The sequence below is a fragment of the Anguilla anguilla genome, chromosome 14 (genome assembly GCF_013347855.1).
Source record: "Anguilla anguilla isolate fAngAng1 chromosome 14, fAngAng1.pri, whole genome shotgun sequence".
Classification (NCBI taxonomy): domain Eukaryota; kingdom Metazoa; phylum Chordata; class Actinopteri; order Anguilliformes; family Anguillidae; genus Anguilla; species Anguilla anguilla.
The window spans coordinates 4198771-4219836 of record NC_049214.1 but is presented as its reverse complement, the minus strand read 5'-3'; the positions used below and the strand labels follow the sequence as shown (position 1 = coordinate 4219836).

Below are 21066 nucleotides of genomic sequence, written 5' to 3'. Positions count from 1 at the left end.
CTTCAGCCAGTTAGGATGGGGGGGGGGACTGCCTTGGTAGACGTGCCAAATGTTGTTGCCGTTTTTTTTGGTTTATATTCACCACACAACATGCACTAGGTTAGGGTACAAATTTTAAGCCACAAAGCCTAGCTCTAATTGCAGCTCTAGCGTTTAGGTTATAGCTAGGCAGGTTTGCTGTAGGTTTACCTGTAGATTTGTGGCTCGTAACACACATAATGATTTAATTAGCCCAGTCATTTCTGAGTTCATGAGTGACAACTGTTCTTAAGTCCCAATAGCGAACGGTCTACTGTGGTCGTATACACAAGGCAGACAGTGTTGTTGTGTGCAGTTAATTAGCTGATTGAGCCAGCCAGTGTTTGTGGTTACAGTTAATTAGCTGACCGAACCAGGAAAATTGTTGGAAGCAAAAACCAACCATGCGCCTCTGGGAATGAAATTGCCACAACTTGAGGACATCTTTGCAGTGGATTATCTTTATTCTGACCACTTTCCGGTCGGTTCTTGGGACATTAATGATGTCACAATGGAGCTTTTCCCTCTCAGTCTCATAATGGCTTTGCATCATCATCATCACTTATAAAACAATAAATAGAACAGGATTAAGACAGGTTGTGACCTTTGCACCAGGCATGTGCGTGATGGGGGGGGGGAAGGGGGGGCGTGAGCACCTTGAGCCCCTGCCCCTTTTGCCCCAAGTGCCCGATCTGCCCCTTTGATTTGATAAAACAAAAAATAATATTTGTTATGTTATTTTTGCTGTCACAACTTTTCATTCCCTCATTTTGGTGAAATATATCCTGCATTGTAACATTGAGTGTTTTAAAACTGTTTTTCTAGGCAGGCGTGCCCTTTTCTCACTTTGAGCACCCGTCCCTGAAGAGGTCTCGTATCCACAACGGCTTCCTGGCCCTGGCTCCTCCTCTTCCTCCTCCCCCTGCAGGTCGGCTCACAGCTTGGCTGTCAATCTCTCGCAGATCTCAAAGTCCTTGGTGGCGAGGGCGGAGTCTCGGGCGAGCGGGGCGGGGAGAACGAGAGAGCAGTCGCTGTCGAAGTACTTCCCGCTGATGCCCTCCACCTCCTCCGACACGGCACAGTAAATGGTGGTGACGGCCCCCTCCTCAGCCGACTGCGGTGGCGGGGGGGGGTGGGGGGGGCATGGGGGGCAGAGAAGAGGCACAAAGTCAGTGAATGAGTTTCTCTTTCTCTAGCTAAAAATACGATTAGGGACTACTGGCTCAGCCAATAGCAAACAGAGGGGACCAACGGCTCAGCCAATAGCAAACAGAGGGGACAGCTGGCTCAGCCAATAGCAAACAGAGGGGACAGCTGGCTCAGCCAATAGCAAACAGAGGGGACTCATGCTCAGCCAATAGCAAACAGAAGGGACTAATGGCTCAGCCAATAGCAGACAGAGGGGGCTACTGGTTCACCCAACAGCAAACAGAGGGGACTGCTGGCTTAGCCAATAGCAGCCATAACTGTGTGGATCTGAATCTTTTGATCCCGTGTTTAAGCAATAGTACAGTATTATGGTTATGGAACTTGAGCAAGTAAGACAGAGTTTATCAGCTGAATTTCTAGGTGGGGCATTACTGTTGTAACTTTGAGAACCATATTCAAGCATATCTGCATCAACAAACATGCAGCTACATACATGGGATATGTGACTAAATAATATAAGCTATATAAGCTGTGTTAATATAAGTCTTGATAATAGCTTTTGCAAAATGTGAAGTATAAATTGAATACACTCTGCCCATCAGTAAAAATCATCAATTCCAGCATGCCGTGGTTCCTGACTTTGCTAGACAGCAAGCACATCTCTACCTGTACAAATGCAATGCAACACAATTCCTTCTGGTTCAAACAAAGCAAATGAAACTGGTCACAGAGACCAGTGGTCAGTTAGAAGTTAGTTTCTGCTGTAAGTGGTTGTGTAGTTTGAAAAAGTACTCCAGGTTTCCAGCCTTGTGCACTGTGACTACCTACTGAGCAAGCTTCCAACTAGATCCAAAAACTTGCCTTACAAACGGCAGGCAGAAGTCAGGAGCTACAGCCACTGTAAGGAAATGTAAGGGCCAGTCTTTAAATGTTTTAGTTATGGAGTTCTCCTAAAGGCAGTGCATATGACTCCTAAATAAAAGATTCTTTAATTATTTGGTAGGCATTCCATGAGATCAGTTCAGCACGTCTGTTATTTTTTTGCAACAAGGAAGCTGATCAGGCTCATCAGGTTTATCCAGACCATTGATGGGCCACAGATATGCAGGTGTATATTTTTGTGCTGGCAGGTTAAATATAGCGCTGATGCCCGCAGGCCCACTCTGATTACACCAACTGATAGACAGAAAGAGCAGCTGAAAGCTGTCCGACTTGTTTTTTTTTTTTTTTAAGACCTCAGAGAGCCTCAGATGCGACGGAAGTGCAGCTGTTGCGTGAAACCGTATTTCCCACATGCTGTGTGCGTGTGCGAGTGCGTGTGTGCGACTGCATGCGTACGATGTGTGCATGTGCGCAGGAGCCAGAACATATTCCCTGTGGCTTATGCCTCGTACGTCACAAACCCCTTAAGTCTATAAATACAGCCATGATACAGAAAGCAACACAACTAGTGCTTTTTTTTTTCTTAAGTTTGTCCTCTTCCCCTTTGTCCCTCAGAAAAGAAAAAGGAACAAGCAAAGCAAGCCACAAAGAACGCCGTCCAGCACACCCTCACTTTTTCCTCCTCGATCAATACTCTCAAGAGGAGCTCATTTGCTGACAGTAGCCTTTGCCTACGCAAATGACGCGTATACGATCTTGTTTCTCGCTCACATTCGCTCGCTTCTGCAAGGCATTTTTAATTAACGAATCATGCGGTCACGTAAGCAAGATCCTTCTTTAAGGAGTCCCTCTGCTCACCGTGCCTGGTCCATTCGCTTTGTTAGGAGTTCCCTGTACTCTGAACTACCTTCAGGCCAAGCCTCTTTTCTCCAATGGAAAACAGAAAGCGCATCCTCGACCATGACCAAAGTCTGCCACGATCTGCAGTAAACTCAGGTCTACACAGTAGATGTCCTCTCTCAAACCTTCATTCTGGAAGAGAGTGCTACATACATGTACTTAAGACCTGGGTCAAATGATTATTTGACATATCCATTACATGTCAGTTAAATGTAATTAATTAGCCCTTTGGAACTTAAGAAGAAAAACGTATTATTTAAATTCATCAGAATTTGTGTCTATAATCAGGTCTTCATCAGCACACCTCATAATAGTGACAGAATAATAATAGTTAAGTATATTTTAAGGAATAGTTTATTTATTATATTTTAAGTAGTAGTTTAATAGCCCTGCTCTAATCAGTCTAGTACACGCGAGCTAAAAGTATCACACTTGAAGAGCATGCATAAAATAGGTCACACTCCCCTGAGATCATGTACCACTGTTTACATTAGTTGCATCATTTGCCATTGTATGCATCAGGGTGCTGATTGCTTCCAGTTCTAAAAAGACTAAATTGGCCCCCTCTGGTCAATACAGTTTGCCCGCACAAGCTACAAGTGAAGCATCCCTGTGCGACTCACTAATTGATGACTGTTGACTGTAGAATGGACAGAAGCAGTGGCTTGACATCCATGTCTCAGAATCAGACACACCTGCTTTGCTGTGCTCTCTTGGACTTATAGGAGTCTGCCCTGATGAGCGAGATCGCATACACAAGCACATACTAACTAGCTATTGCAAATTGGCAGAAAACAGGGGTACAAATGAATGTAAAATATGTTCTGAAGAGGGGATTTCAAACTCACTTAGAGAACACTGCTCTGAAAGAACCTGAGTGGGCGTGGCTCTTTCCTCTGAACCTTTTATGGGCATGTGAGTGGTTCACAACATGGGGGACCGCTGGCTCAGCCAATAGCAAACAGAGGGGACTGCTGGCTCAGCCAATAGCGAACAGAGGGGACTGCTGGCTCAGCCAATAGCGAACAGAGGGGCGTGGCAGTTAGAGTTTCTTTCGCTTTTAGGAAATGCTACTAAAACGCGCTCTGCCCTGTGTTGTAAATGTGGATTTATTAAAGAACGCACTCTGCGACAAACATAAACGGCAGGTTCATCATTTTTATATTTGCCCCCAATGTTGTAATGTCTGAATAACACGTTTCAAAATGTGTACATATCGGTATATCTCATTTTCGCAAGGGTTGTGAACATACGTTTGGTTTGTGTTATTGTAGGTCATGTAGGTAGACAATGTTCTGGTCGGTTACTCACAGACCAGACAAACCTGACTCACAATCAACTCACCCCCCCCCCCCCCACCCCCACCCCCACCCCCGCATGACTCGATGCACCACCCTGAAGCACAGGAATGGCACAGACGCGGCGCTATCAGCGAATGCCAACGACTTCTTCAGGGTTCAGGGTTCAGGGTTCAGGGTTCAGGGCTCACTGATAAGGAATCACTGATAAGGCCCCGGGGGTAAAGCAGCTTTGGTGAAACGATGATGAACTTGTGTCTGGAAAATATAACTCAGGAACCCTTTGTGACCTTAAGAATGATCACTGCAAACCTCATTCACATAATGGCAACTGGCTTAACCTGATATGCCACTTCCTCTGCAGTCCAAAGTTAGAAATGAAAATCATATGATATTCACATTTTTTTCCACATGGATATTGCATTAACAGTTTATTGTAACCATGGGATTATACTTCTAGGAGGTCATTTCAGTAGTTAACCTTTTTTCACAGAGGCATTTAATCAACCTAATTTTCACCTTCTTGAAACCAAACAGACATTTTCAGGTTTTTGAGGATTTCTTTCTCAGAGAATAAAGTCACTGATTGTAGTTAGTGGGCTTAATTCCGGCAAGCCCACTCTTGATATCTTTCATATTTTTTATTATCCCATCCAATTTTTCTAGTTGTAACTAGTCCTACAGTTTTTGCACTACATTCAAACTTTATACACCAAAATGACCGGCTAGTTCCAGACACTGTTGCTTGTATTCAGATTTTTGAAATATTCAAAACTTTTTGAAATGTTCAACTTTTTTTTGAATAAAAAAATAGAGGGTCATTTTTGTGGAATGCTGTACGACAACACGTTTCAACCATTTTGGTCTTTTTACTTGACGAAATCCAAAATGGTCGAAACGTTGTCACTGCTCATGGATTTAAAGTTAAATATATCACTTGGGAGCATAATAGCAGTGTGCTGGTAGTATTTTCTAATTTTGCATTATTTTTCTCTTTTACAAGGCGCTAAATTTTGGATGTGCGTATGCCTTTATTATTATAATTACGATCCTATATCATCGTGGGACACACATTATGTCCCTTTGGTATTATGCCATGTGTGGTGTGGGGATGGCTGGTTTAAGCAGCCACACCTGCCCTGGGTCAAGCTAATTAGACCTGGCCAATTGGATAATTGGTTAAGAATTAGATAATTGGCCAGGCTAATTGGACCCGGGAGCAGGAGTGGCTGCACCTGTGCGTAGTGAGGTAATCACTGCGCACAGGTTAAATTTGCCATCCCCACTCACACGAGGGACCCTCTCTGTCATGACAATGTTTTAACATCTGCTCACTTTGGCTGTAACATCTTGCCAACCCTCGTAAATAAATCTGGACTGCTTGAACATCTCCTCCCTGTGTCTCTGTGCTGGAGGGCCCCTAGGAAAGCCACTTTGGTGGCCTGTGGCAGGCGTGTTTGCCACACCACGGCGCAATGAAATGCCGATAATAAGGCTACTGAGGGCCCGGAGGAGCCTAACGCCTATGTGAAGCTGGACCTGTCAGCTCTTCCTTAACACTCCCAGAGGCGAGCTGGCCACTCTCCGAGCCAGGCTAATCATTTTCCAGGTATACAGTACAGTTCACACGCCTACCTCGGTGACCCGCTGGATATGCAACCGGCTTATAGCCCGTCACTCGCAAGCGACTGAAGCACGTCGTTGTGATTCGTTCCCAGATTAAAAATTAAACGAAATGAATTCACACTTGTCCATGTTTGTGTATGCAAGCGGCTAAAGCAACAATGAACAGTCTCCCCATGGAGATGACTAATAATAATAATAATATTAATTATCTCGTGGCCACGACTTAATTACCTCGTTCCCATGCATTATTAATTTGTGGCCATGCAATATTTTTTTTTCACAAACGTCACCAGACGGGCTTCGTACTATTGTGATGTATGGATGCACATTGTATGAATACACATTCATGGAAGTACATCTTAATTCGGTAAAAAACGTTTGAAGTTATACATTTAATATGCACTTTTGTTGGCTTAAACTCAGTAGCAAAATAAAGGGATACTTAAAACAGACTCTGGGAATTAGTACAGCCATGTGCATAAAGGTTGTTTTCTGTCATTTAAAGTAAATATGTTCATGTGTTTTGTATTTGTTTTTCCTTTAGCTTTTACGGTGTGTTTATGATTAACAACATGTTTCGCAACTCAACATCCCAGAGCTGTTTAAACTGTTTCGGTTTCTCCAGTTCACGAGGGCCACAGAGTGCCAGCCGTGTTGAGGGAACCAGCGAGCGACGCCATTTTACCTTGAAGAAGAAGATTCCCACCAGGTTGAAGATTAACCTGATCAGCCAGTTGTAGTTCCTCATCACCTCAGTCATCACCACACCGGGGTGCAGGGAATTGGCGGTCACACCTGTAACGCAGGCACACGCACAGCGTGCCAGGAGGTGAGCTCAGACCTGTGGCACAGCCCGATCGGCAGGACCCTCGGCTGGGAGCGCCAGAGAGGCTGCCGCTCATTTTCTCTGCAGACACCCCCTTGCCCAGAGCAAACCTGCACATGTTCCACTTTACCACCCTATATAAGCCATTTACGAGTTTATATGTAGACTGAAAAAAAATAAAGATTGCGTAACTTGCCCCAGGGCACAACGGCAGCGTTCTTTTCAGTTGCGATTTGAACCTGCAACCTCCAGGTTAGAAGCCACCTGCTTTCCTGACTGTTAAGCTGCAATGCCCCCTCAGTAATGCTGCTGGTCTTTCTGACACCCTAGCTTGACTGCACAGTTCTTTTTTTTTTTTTTTCCCATTTTCTCCTATTTTCTCCCCAATTTAGCCGTTATACCATTTCCCCGTGTGTATCACACAGTCTTGGTCGATGCGTTATCCTCTGTCGGTCTGGGGAGGGTGTAGACTACCACATTCCCCATCCGATACATGTGGAGTCGCCAGCCGCTTCTTTTTCACCTGACAGCGAGGAGTTTCACTGGGAGAGCGTAACGCGCGCGGAGGTTCACGCGATCTCCCCCCCAGATCCCCTCCCTGCTGAACAGGCGCCCCGACCGACCAGTAGGAGGCGCTAACGCAACGATCAGGACTCACACCCTGTGTCCGTAGGAACGTCTGACCAAGCCGGAAGTACCGCTGCCGGGGATTGAACCCGGGTCTCTGTGGTGGTGGCTGCGGCGGTGAGAATGACACAGGGGAGTGAATGTATAGGCGAGATAGATTAACCTGTACCACAGGGCTGAGCAGAGTCTGTGTCCATGGACATTATCTGATGTTTTTTTGGGGGGGGGGGCTTTCCCCCTTTTTTAACCCCCAGTGCCCAATCACAGTCCCCGGTGGAGTGCTCGTCGTGGCCTCCGCCATCGATTTGGCAGAGCGCAGACAGGTGTGTGATGTCACACCGCCACTTCCTATCACGCGGTGGTTCAGATGGGCTCAGACACGAATCACGGGAAGACACTTTGTGTGTTTGCAGCTCAACGGGCGAACTTGCAGGGCCTGATCGGCCAGTAGGGGTCGCTGGTGTGCTGTTATCTCGGCCAACTAAAAAAAACCCCCATATCTTGGGGGCGCTACAGCCTATAATGCATCATTTTGTGCCTTAACAGATACCAGACCGTGGGGCCCATCCATGTGCTAGAACAGAGCCTTAACAGATACCAGACCGTGGGGCCCATCCATGTGCTAGAACAGAGCCTTAACAGATACCAGACCATGGGGCCCACCCACACACTAGAACAGAGCCTTAACAGATTCCAGACCACGGGGTCCATCCGTGGACTGCAACTTTGATCTCACATTTACACTAAATTTCTTCATAAGCTCATGCATGCCAGCTGAAGACCAGTGACCCTGCTCTGCTTTGCCCACCGGCCCAGTCCCCTCGCCACGCGCTGCCCCCTGCTGGTGGTACCTGTGCCTTGCAGCCGGCGGGCCAGCTCGTTGGTGCAGAGGATGTTGTGGAGCTTGGTGTGGTTATAAATGCTGTCCATCGTGTAGGTCAGGTTGTCGCCGTGGAAATGTGAGAAGTCGATCACGCCCTTCCAGTGGTTGACCGAGGACACGTTCACGATGCGCGCCGGGGCGGAGCTTTTCATCAGGTCTGAGAGAGAGAGAGAGAGAGGGGGAAGAGAGGGAGAGAGAGAGAGAGAGAGAGAGAGAGAGAGAGGGAGAAGGGGGAAGAGAGGGTGAGAGAGAGAGAGAGAGGGGGAAGAGAGGGAGAGAGAGAGAGAGAGAGGGAGAGAGAGGGGGGAAGAGAGGGTGAGAGAGAGAGAGGGGGAAGAGAGGGAGAGAGAGAAAGAGAGAGAGGGAGAGAGAGAGAGAGGGGGGAAGAGAGGGTGAGAGAGGGGGGGAGAGGGGTGAGAGAGAGGGAGAGAGAGAGGGAGGGAGGGAGAGTTAGAGAGAATAGACAAAGAAACAAAAACAATTACTCACACTCAAAGAAAATGATACTGACTTTGCAAGTGCTGTAACTGAGCCAGTAACAAAGAGTGGGGACCACTGGCTCAGCCAATAGCAAACAGAGGGGTCAGCTGGCTCAGCCAATAGCAAACAGAGGGGACAGCTGGCTTACCCAATAGCAGGCTGGTGAGCAGGAAGGGCCCCAGGTGATTGGTGGCGAAGGAAACCTCCAGGCCATCGGGAGTGATGGCTCTACGCAGGCCTGCAGGAGAACACAAGTCAGACGTCACTGCACAGAGATACACTTACAGTATACACTCAGCACAACATGCACCTGCACCCACTTATATACACACCTACACACACTTATACACACAACTACACACACCTACACGCACTGATATACACACCTACACACACTTATACACACAACTACACACACCTACACGCACTGATATACACACCTACACACACTTATATACACACCTACACACACTTATACACACAACTACACACACCTACACGCACTGATATACACACCTACACACACTGATATACACATGTACACGCACCTACACGCACTGATATACACACCTACAACCACTTATACACACTACTATACACACCTACACACACTTAACCACACTACTACACACACTTATATACACACCTACACACACTTATACACACAACTACACACACCTACACGCACTGATATACACACCTACACACACTTATACACACACCTACACACACTCATATACACACCTACACACACTTATACACACACCTACACACACTCATATACACACCTACACACACTTATACACACACCTACACACACTCATATACACACCTACACACACTTATACACACACCTACACACACTCATATACACACCTACACACACTTATACACACACCTACACACACTCATATACACACCTACACACACTTATACACACAACTACACACACTCATATACACACCTACACACACTTATACACACACCTACACGCACTGATATACACACCTACACACACTGATATACACACGTACACGCACTGATATACACACCTACAACCACTTATACACACTACTATACACACCTACACACACTTATACACACTTATACACACAACTACACACACCTACACGCACTGATATACACACCTACACACACTTATATACACACCTACACGCACCTACACGCACTTATATACACACCTACACACACTGATACACACACCTACACACACTTATATACACACCTACACACACTTATATACACACACAACAAACACCTACACACACTTATATACACACCACAACAAACACCTACACACACTTATATACACACACCACAACAAACACCTACACACACTTATATACACACACCACAACAAACACCTACACACACTTATACGCACACCACAACAAACACCTACACACACTTACACGCACACCACAACAAACACCTACACACACTTATACGCACACCACAACAAACACCTACACACACTTATATACACACACCACAACAAACACCTACACACACTTATATACACACACCACAACAAACACCTACACACACTTATATACACACACCACAACAAACACCTACACACACTTATATACACACACCACAACAAACACCTACACACACTTATACACACCACAACACCTACAAGCACTTATATACACACACCACAACAAACACCTACACACACTTATATACACACACCACAACAAACACCTACACACACTTATATACACACACCACAACAAACACCTACACACACTTATATACACACACCACAACAAACACCTACACACACTTATATACACACACCACAACAAACACCTACACACACTTATACACACCACAACACCTACAAGCACTTATATACACACACCACAACAAACACCTACACACACTTATATACACACACCACAACAAACACCTACACACACTTATATACACACCACAACAAACACCTACACACACTTATACGCACACCACAACAAACACCTACACACACTTATATACACACACCACAACAAACACCTACACACACTTATATACACACACCACAACAAACACCTACACACACTTATATACACACACCACAACAAACACCTACACACACTTATACACACCACAACACCTACAAGCACTTATATACACACACCACAACAAACACCTACACACACTTATATACACACACCACAACAAACACCTACACACACTTATATACACACACCACAACAAACACCTACACACACTTATATACACACACCACAACAAACACCTACACACACTTATATACACACACCACAACAAACACCTACACACACTTATACACACCACAACACCTACAAGCACTTATATACACACACCACAACAAACACCTACACACACTTATATACACACACCACAACAAACACCTACACACACTTATATACACACACCACAACAAACACCTACACACACTTATATACACACACCACAACAAACACCTACACACACTTATATACACACACCACAACAAACACCTACACACACTTATACACACCACAACACCTACAAGCACTTATATACACACACCACAACAAACACCTACACACACTTATATGCACACACCACAACAAATTCCTGCATTTTTAAAAAATATGCTGTAGCCCCTCTGAAAACCCGGAGAAATACTCGGGGATCTTGCTGACCAAAACGTGCCATCACGTGTCAGGAGTCTCTTGTTTTACTGTTGGTGAAAATTTGCATTTATTTTGGAATAAATCAATGCAAAACAAAAGAGTCTTAAGAAATAAGCCCGCTGGCTGTTTTAGTGTGAGGAGGCACTGGGCGTGACAGGCATTGCAGTCGTGAGCGAAGCGCAAACAGTGCTGACTGTAGCTACTCGCGCTTTTGATTAGCAACGGTGTGTTTTGGATTGGACGCGAATCAGAAACCTTCAAGAATATCACTAGTGTCAAAAAGGGGCTTAAAGTATTTTGAGTATTTAAACATTGTTGTGGTCGGTTGACAGTTAGTTGTATGTATAGGTTTTCAAAAAAAGGGGTACAGCATCCACGGGACATGCAGAAAATATAATATAATCCATAATTCCCATGGTTCCAAACAGTGTATTGCACTTGAGTACGCCTTTTTTTTATGGACATGAGCACCAATTAACAGCTAAAGAAATGAGTTTTTAAAAAGGTCCTGTGAACATAGCCTTAACAGGGAGTGTTCATATGACACGTGTTTTGTAGCTGTTGCAGTGACCTTTGGTACGCACTTATTGTAGGTCGCTTTGGATAAAATCGTCTGCCAAATAAATGTAATGCAATGTAATGTGTTTGGAACCTATCTCCACCTGAGGCCCCGGCGTTGTTGACCAGGATGTGCAGCTGCTTCTCCTCGCGCAGGATGCCCTCGGCGAAGGCCCTGACAGAGGCCAGGGAGGAGGTGTCCACCAGGCGCACGTGCACGTCCTGGTTTCCGCTACGCCGACGGATCTCCCGTACAGCCGCCGAACCCCTCGCCTCGCTCCGGCACGCGAGGATCACGCGAGCACCGCGCCGCGCAAAGTCCAGAGCTACGAACTTTCCGATCCCTGAGAGAGAGAGAGAGAGGGGGAAAGAGAGGAAGAGAGAGAGAGAGCAAGAGGGGGGAGAGAGAAAGAGAGATAGAGAGAGAGGGAGGGAGAGAGAGTTAGAGAGAATAGAGAGTTATATTCTTTATACATTTTATTCGGTAATCCTGAGCAGTACAAACTGATATCATTAATCAATACATACACCGAAAGGAGAAATGTCTCTTGTTAAGAGGTTGTCTAGCCGACCTTAAAATGAAGTTACACTTTCTGTTGTAAATTTAAGATCTCACTATATCTGTTAGACACTGAAACAATGTTTCGAGCAATACAGACGCTCGTTAAAAAGCACAGTCCATTGTTATTAAACATTAGGAAAATTAACTCGAACTCAGCAGTAGCTGAACGCCAAGACCTCGAAAGCGTCATCGATATAGAAACAGATCGAGATCGCCCAGCAGATCTCGTAGAAACGAGTCCCCGTTGTATTTTATAACATTGAACCAATTAAATGTATTAAGGGCGGTCAAAGTCCTCACACCGGAATCCTGTCACAGAGCAAATATTAGCCGCGTTTCTTCCTTGAGGGACCCCGCAAGTGAACGCATAACCCCGGTAGGTAGACAGCGTTATAAAACGGGATAAATTATAAAATGGGAATTTAGTGAAACAAATCAAATTATTAACAGTACTACAACAGCGTTCTTGACGGGTTCTAAGTCAACTTTGTCGCACAAAATTGCATTAGCCAGCTCAACGTCAATTTCCTACCTAACTCCATGGCGTATTTAATTATGCAATAGTTTTAGCTCGTTCATTATTTCACAATGCAAAGGCACTTCAAGGTTTAATTATATTAAAGTTCTCAACATGGTAGTTCGAGGGGCCAAGCCGTGTTATAGCCTATAGCTAGAGTCAGAACCACACACAAAAAAATAACCCAGCTGTGCCAGTGTTCTTCATTTCGTCAGTCGCGCGCCAAAGCTTTCCTCGTCGGTTCAAAGCGGCTCAGATGAAAAGCATTTTTTTTGGAGTATGAGTACTTAAATTTCCATCACCTGTATTCGCTCCAGTGACGATTGCGGTCTTCCCTTTGAGCTCCACGGGACACGCGCGCGGGTCCCACGGTCCCCTCCGCTGTGCGCGCACGACGAGCCCCAAGACCAGCGTGGAAAAAGCCCACAGTGGATGCGACAATATATCGGTCCATAGCCACTCCATCTGGAAGCTGTTCCAAACCACAATGTCAAGACCACTAAAGAATGCCACAGCTGACCGTTCTAAATGTCAACTGCGCAATCCTTGGAGAGGTAAGGACATGGCTGTATTTAAGTTTAAATACACTGTCCCACCCCATCCCTTTATCAAAATCCAAGGCTGTTGTCGATGTGAAACGCCAGGGTCTTAAAGTCAGACAGATATCACTATAGTTCAGCTTCAGCTCGGTCTCTGAATTGCCTATCCAGAATGCGTATTTGTTTTGCCCGTATCAACTGCATATTAAAATCTAAAGTCGCGTGTTTGGAGTAGCTGTTTGTAGTTGTTCCAATGACCTCCGGTATGCACTTATTGCTTAAAGCGACCTGTGATAAACACACATAAAGTGTGCCAGGTTGTATGTGCTGCCGGGCATATACTCATAAATAACTCATATATATATATATATATATTGGGATTCAAGTTGGTCCAGTTTAAGTTTCAGTGAAGCTAAGGGCCTTTGTGTATTGTACAAAAGCAGTTAAATGCGTTTATATGAGGCTTACACGTTTAAGACTGTCTTCCACTACCACAAACTAATTCATTTTAAAATGTATTATAACGTGAACCACGTGCTTTTCATTTTCAACATCAGTTATGGTAGCCCATGTATCCTATTAAATATAATTCGTACTCAGTATTTTATTTCTGGTTGTTTTTCAGTTTTTCTTCTGCCAGTAACATTTTAAAGCCACGTAACATAAATGAGCCTGTAACAGCTATAAAGCGGGACACTGAACATTACATTTTCAGACATAAAGCTATAAGCTTGAACAAAGTGTCTCCAGTTTGGGTGTAGTTCTTTGTGTACACTTCTCTTGTGCACGGCGCTGCAGATGAATTTACTTGGATTCAACAGTTACGCTCATCTCCACGTCAAGCGCCTCAGAAACGGTGCGCGCGCACTGTGGGCTCTCCAAGCCAGGTAAATTGATATGGATGCATGGACATGGTTTATACGATTCTTTTTTTAAAGCGCCTACAGGATTTTATTCCCTTTTTTTACTGGGGAGTAAAAAAAAAAAAAAAAACATTATTTGGGCTGGTTTTTTGAAGGGGGTGGGGGGTTGGGGCGGTTCAGAACTGTTGACCAATCTTTTATTTCCACTGTAAAGTGCATGTGTGACAGTGTCTCTGTAAACAACGCTATACAAATAATTTGAGTGAATTACATTTTTAACAGACTTTGTCCAACTATATACAGACATTTTTAAAGTCATAAATAAATGCAGGCTTTTTGTGCTTGCATATAAATAACAGAAATGTGAATTATTCGTGCCTTATGAGGAATTCCTGCTTTTGGACGCACAATTCCATTAATTTCGAATGGAGATTCAAAAACAGTACAGCAAATGCGGTTGCACCACATGCAGTTCATCTCATACACTTGCGATATTTTCATTTTCTGAGCGCTCTAAGACTATCCACTCAAGTCTCAAACACTAGTAGCCTACATCAACCGCCCAGGTAGTTTCGGTCAACTTTCGATGATAAGGACAATGCAGGTTATTGGCAACTCGTCGCCACTGATTTGCATTCTATTGTTATAGAATAGCAACCGGGAGTGGGTGGCCAGAAACTATTCCAAGCAAGAACTTGAGGAACTGGCTAAGGAACTGGTCTGGAACATCAGACCCCTTCTTGATGAGCAGACTGGTTGATTTACGGAGGCCAGGTACCGATCAAGTCACATTATTATGAATATGCATTTCTGTTTCCCCAGAAAACAATGTATGAATAAAGGTAAAAACATTCAGTCCTGAGAACGAGGCTCAAACTGAACTTTCTGAGAACTTCCGTTCCTCTGAATAAACGTCACTTCTCATCAAGTTCGTGAGACCTTCCGTTTTCTTCTTACGTCGCTGAAATTTTTTTTTCCTTCTGTATTTGGCCTCCCGGCTCGGGTGGTTGAGTGTATGGAATTTGAAAAAAAAAAAGAAAAAAAAAAAAAAACCTTATTTGGGCTGGTTTTTTGAAGGGGGTGGGGGGTTGGGGCGGTTCAGAACTGTTGACCAATCTTTTATTTCCACTGTAAAGTGCCTGTGTGACAGTGTCTCTGTAAACAACGCTATACAAATAATTTGAGTGAATTATATTTTTAATATATATTCCTTTCAGTTCCTTATGTAATACATTCGAGGTTTGAGGGGAATAGAGTTTAAAAGCACTTTTACCCAGGTTTCCAGCAGATGTGAGGAACTTCAAAAACAATCTTGGGAATGTGTATTATAGGGCACACATTTCATTACTAAAAGTGAAGTGAGGTAAAAGGGTCATTTGTGAAGGATGCCTTTATACAGAGATTCAAATGGTGATAATTTCTTACAGATAGAGAGGGCCACCCAACCGTCAATCAATCAATCAATCAATCAATCTATCAATCAATCAATCAATCTTTATTTATATAGCACATTTCATACAGTGGCTGTAGCCCAATGTGCCGCACATGACTGAAAGACAATGCTATAAAAACAAAAGTAAACAAACAGAGGTGAGCAAAGGCACAAAAAAAACAAAACAACAAATAAAAGAATAAAATAACCATAGATGAATAAAACAACAAATGACGAGGCACCTTAAGCAAAAGCCAGGCTAAAAAGATATGTCTTAAGGTCTACAGAGGAGGAGTCCCTCAGATCCTTAGGCAGACTGTTCCAGAGGCTAGGGCCGCAGTGGCTAAAAGCTGTTTCCCCGTGCGTTTTTGCTGAATTCCTTGGAACGACTAGGAGGCCAGCTGCAGAGGATCTGAGGCGCCTGCCAGGTACATATCCAAAAAGCATGTCTGAGAGATAGGCTGGTGCCAGGCCATTCAGTGTTTAAAAAGTAGTAAGAAAATCTTAAAATCAATTGTAAAACTGATAGGCAACCAATGCAATGACTTTAAAATAGGTATTATATGTGCTCTCCTTCTTATATAGAACAAAGTGATGAGTACCAGAATGATCCCCAGTAATGAATCTAAGTGCGTTATGATATACAGCATTTAGATGCCGCAGAGTAGCACGAGCTACATGTCTATAAATTACACCCCCATAATCAAGGACAGAAAGAAAAATGGATTCAATTAACTTCTTTCTGGTAATTACTGGGAAGCAAGTTCTGTTCCTTTTTTGAGAAGCCAAGCTTGACCCGCAGTTTTTTAAACTAGATTGGTTATGTGCAACTTAAAAGGTAAATTTATCATCAATCCAGATTTCCAAGTATTTATAATGGGAGACAGCTTCAATAGGAGTGCATATCTGAAGATTGGCATTTTCAAAATATTTTTTGACCTGGTAAATGGTATGCACCTGGTAATATCACTATTTAAAACAAATTAAAGATGTATGAGTGCCCTTCGCAAAAAACAAAAACAAAAGTAAGCTGCAGATTCTTAACTGCCAAGGGGATAGAGTGTGATAGAGAAAAGCAACAGAGAACTGTATTATCTGCATAAAAATGAACATTACAGCCTGTGTGCCCGTTACACACACACACACACACACTGGTACACAAAAAAAACACACGGTAGGAAAGGGGATTTAACACCATGTGACTCCCTCATGCGTCAGTCATTCCCCCGCCCCGGTCTCACTGCAGGCAGATAAGGAAGAGGGCCCCTGCGTGTTTGTTTTGCATACATTATGAAAGAGCTGACCGGCATCTGCAAAATGCTTATTAAAAGCTGTACATTTTGGCTGAGTATTAAGTGGTTCAGTAGTGTCAGAATTGACATGGACAGGTAGTGATGTGGCATTATATTGCTTGGTAGAATTTACAATTTTCCAGAATGTTGTAAGATTTGTATAGGAGCTGGTAAATTAATTATTAGAATTATCTGCCTTGCCTCTCCTCACTGATGATGTGCATTTGTTCCTTAATTGTCTAAAAGCAAGCCAATGACCAGGGTCACCTGAATGTCTAGCCAGGTCCCATGCTTTATTTCTAAAGTGAAATAAATTTGATAGCTCTGAGGTGAACCAAGGGCTGGATCAATCTTTAATTCTCAATTTTTTTTAAATAGTAAATATTTACTATTTCCAAAAGTAAATAAACACAAGTTATGGTGATACGGCTAAAATACCATACCTTACTCCTTTACTTACTATCGGGTATTTAACGGCACGGTGAATAAGAACATCAGTTTAACGTCTCATTTGAGAATCACATACTGCCGTCAATGTCCTCCGTCACTCCGCTGTCTGAGGAGTTCAATGGTGGGTCATTTGGCCGGTATGTAACACTGCCCTCTGCTGGTATAAAAGCGCCACTTCCAGCAAGAAGCGATTGTTCTCACAAGCCAATACAGTTTAGCTCAGTGGTTTTGAAGCTCGATGCTGGGGGACGCCTGGGAGTGCTCGTGTCTGATCCAACCACAAATGCAATCCTGTGATATTAACGAGTTTTTTTTTCTTTTCTTTCTAAATTGCGCTTTTCGTATTTTAAGGGATTATTTGCCCTCTTAAGATAGGCTTATGTCAGAAATGTCCATGCATGCTATCAAACACCTAACAGATCTCATTTTAATTTTGGGGGGTGAGGTGAACAAGCAAATTTTATTTTTATGTTCTATAATGCAAAACCTGGCTGCACAATTCTCGTAGTACAAGTTTGCAAATAATGCTATTGAATTTATTTTTGCATGTTGGTATCGATTTGCTGGTATACCAGCTGGAAAACAACACAGATTGGTGATCATTTCCAAAGATTTTGAATTCTTAGCTTTCCGTGATGTAAAATATTTTAGATATATTGCCTTGCACTTCATATGTGATGCGTGCATTTGAGAGGGATATTCTGGGGATTGAAATTGTTGTCGTTTTTTTAAAAGGATTAATGAGCCACAGGCTCAAACGGGATTCAACAGCTAAATAGTGCTTTACACCGAAGATACTTCTCCTTAATAAACACTACACAAACCGTTCCTAACCAACTCTAACTGCGTCAGGCCCAATTTAACACACCTCTCCTGCTCTCTGTGTAGGGGAGTAGATGCTGCTGCTGCTGTGGGTCCACCCTAGTGTAGAGATTAGGGCTTTGCTTCAAGGTTAATGGGCGCGATCTGTGATGCCTTTGATGAGTTACTTTGAAATAGGTGAATATGTAAAGTCAGAATTTAACCAGACCTCTTGAATGCGTACATTTTGAGTACAATAATCACACAATCTATTTAAGTTGCATCTTAGGTTGGTTGGTAACCTCTATGGGCAACATTACATTATAGGCATTTAGCAGACTTTCTTATCCAGAGCAACATACAGAACATTTGACATTGCATTTAAAAAAAAAATTGCATCCATTTATACAGCTGAATATATACTCAAGCTCAACGGTAGTGCACTACCCAGGAATCGAACTTGTGACCTTTTGGTTACAAAACCAGTTCCCTACCAATTTCACTACCCTGCCGCTCTGCCAAGTAATATGTGCCATTCACTCAGTAAGCTAATCTTTAGCTAAGCATGTCACTGTGCATGTTTTCAGCTGAGAGTAAATCCTCAGCCAAGCTTGATGCTATTAATCTTATTTCAGAAAGTATCTCTGATTAAGCATTTTGCTATGAATGTTATCTTTTCAAAGCTAGAATAAATACAGGCTTAAAAAATAAATAAATAAAAAACCTTGTTTCTTACCTGTGGGCTCACTGACGCAAAATGTCAGTATTCAGATAGCAGGCTGGAGTCGATCTGCAAAAAATTCGCTCTGTCAAACGTTGGTTCCCCAAGAAGGGGCGGTAATCTATTTAACTGCTACTTGGTTGCTACTCTCTGTATTTCTCACTTCCTCCCGCCTCTGCTTCTTATCACTCCCCATGGGGCCTGAGTGGGGGGTACAGTAAAAAAAAACAAAAAACTCTTAGGACATTTAATTTGTTACATTCGTCCTCCCTCTTTTGCTTTGTGGTTTCTCTTTTTTTTCTTTTTTGAAATTGCGTGGGTGTGCAGTTTGGAAAAAGGGCCCTTTATGTGTCAAACCCTGTGGCTTAGAGAGCATTGCTCATTGCTATGTATCACCATTTGTGCATCTGTCACACTGGTGATCTTTAGCAGAATTCACTGCACTGTCCACACCCTCATCTTTCCTGTTGACCTCATCTGGCAGTTGGTCCGAGCTGTCTTCTTCTTACATTACATTACATTACATTACAGGCATTTAGCAGACTTAAACAACTTTTTACACAGCATTGCCGTTGCATTCATTTATACAGCTGGATACATACTGAAGCAATTCAGGTTAAGTACCTTGCCCGGCAGTGTCCTACCTGGGACCAACGGCAGTGTCCTACCTGGGAATCGAACCTGTGGCCTTAAGACCAGCTCCTTACACAATTATTCTACACTGCGGTAGTATAGTAGTCTAATTTCGCAAAAAGACGAGCTTGCAGCCACAAATGAAGCGGGGTTAAGAGTAAAGCGATCCAAATTTAAATATTAAACGCATGCAGAACACACAAATCTCTTCCCTGCTAAGTGTTGCAACGAGCCTACAGCCTGACAGCTCCCTGAAACAGGACCAGACAGAAGCGACAGTTTGCAGGAAGGGCTAAGTATGCTGCGTTCCTTTTGACCGTACCCTCCTGAAGGCTTCCAACCAGAGCCTCTTTGACTTTAATTATTTCTTAAGATTCTTTCAGCCGGATCTTTTTCCCTCCTGGGTCGGTTTTCGTTTGGTCCTTATCGCGGTCTTTTTCCCCGAAGACGCACGTCTGGAGGCAAGGAGAAGGAGGCGGGGCCTGAAAGGACAGCACAGGGCGTCTGCGTTTGAGTGGCGGGGAAGGCGGAGCCAGTGCAGGTAACCACGGAAACGGTATCTCTCGCCTGCTGCCACCACAGACCGTAGAAAAGAAAAAAAAGAAGAAAAAAAAACGTACAGTTCACAGAAGCCGCCCCTGATAGCGGTTAACTGGTTGAAGCAGTTACAGTAGCTGCTCGTAAACAGAAAAAGACCACGGCTTGCCTCCTTCTCTCAGTTTTTTGCATTCTGGGGCAGACAGACAGAAGTTTAACTGCAGACTTGTTCTGACCAATGACAGCGTTTGAAAGTTTGGCAGACCAATAAACCCTCACAGCTCTACATGGTATAACAAGAGTAGAATATTGGATTGAATATTTTTATTACGGCAAGGGAATCTTAATATGTATTTGCTTGTTAATTTAAATTTAAAATGAATGACTCATTTGGGAAAGATAATTTAGCCCGGAGAGAATTTCCATTCTAATGTGTATTTGCAGTATTCTTATGTATTGAGCAGATAGGACGTAGACACAGTTTAGGATGTGGCAGCTATGAATCCATCTCAGTCTACTATAAATGATCTCTTCTTAACAGGTTACCCCCCTGAAGACAACCACAAGGGAACAACAGTAGATTGATTATTTTATTTGGGCAATTATTTTGAAATTGTGCAGGTGTCTTAAAATAACAGACAGATTAATTTGGCCCAGGAGAATATAATTTGTCAATATTTGATTCAGTGTCTCGAAACTGTTTGTTACCTGTAATGTAATCTGTTATGCAACTGACTGCTTTATACTGTATGAGCAATGCTGTATGTTTAAATTAGATCTGA

At 43.5% G+C, this 21066-nt stretch overlaps 1 protein-coding gene across 5 annotated transcripts; it reads right to left on the bottom strand.

The window, feature by feature from the left end:
* Positions 1-457: 457 nt before the first annotated feature.
* On the bottom strand, positions 458-20207 carry zgc:64106 (uncharacterized protein LOC393348 homolog). Of its 5 annotated transcripts, none has more exons than XR_004762395.1 (9): positions 20070-20207; positions 19130-19315; positions 13319-13488; positions 12042-12281; positions 8838-8927; positions 8178-8366; positions 6559-6668; positions 836-1132; positions 458-805 (listed from the first exon to the last, which is right to left on the bottom strand). XR_004762395.1 is itself a non-coding variant. In XM_035392215.1 (9 exons), exons 4-9 carry the CDS (start codon positions 13479-13481, stop codon positions 953-955), a joined length of 972 nt encoding a protein of 323 aa, XP_035248106.1. In that variant the 5' UTR covers positions 13482-13488; positions 18461-18558; positions 19130-19315; positions 20070-20207; the 3' UTR covers positions 458-952. The 5 variants fall into 5 exon arrangements, 4 of the variants coding, with proteins under 4 accessions (XP_035248106.1, XP_035248107.1, XP_035248104.1 ...); XM_035392215.1 differs by adding an exon at positions 18461-18558 and having other exon boundaries at positions 458-1132; XM_035392216.1 differs by adding an exon at positions 18461-18558 and having other exon boundaries at positions 458-1132; positions 19130-19183; positions 20070-20198.
* Between the last annotated feature and the right edge of the window lie 859 nt (positions 20208-21066).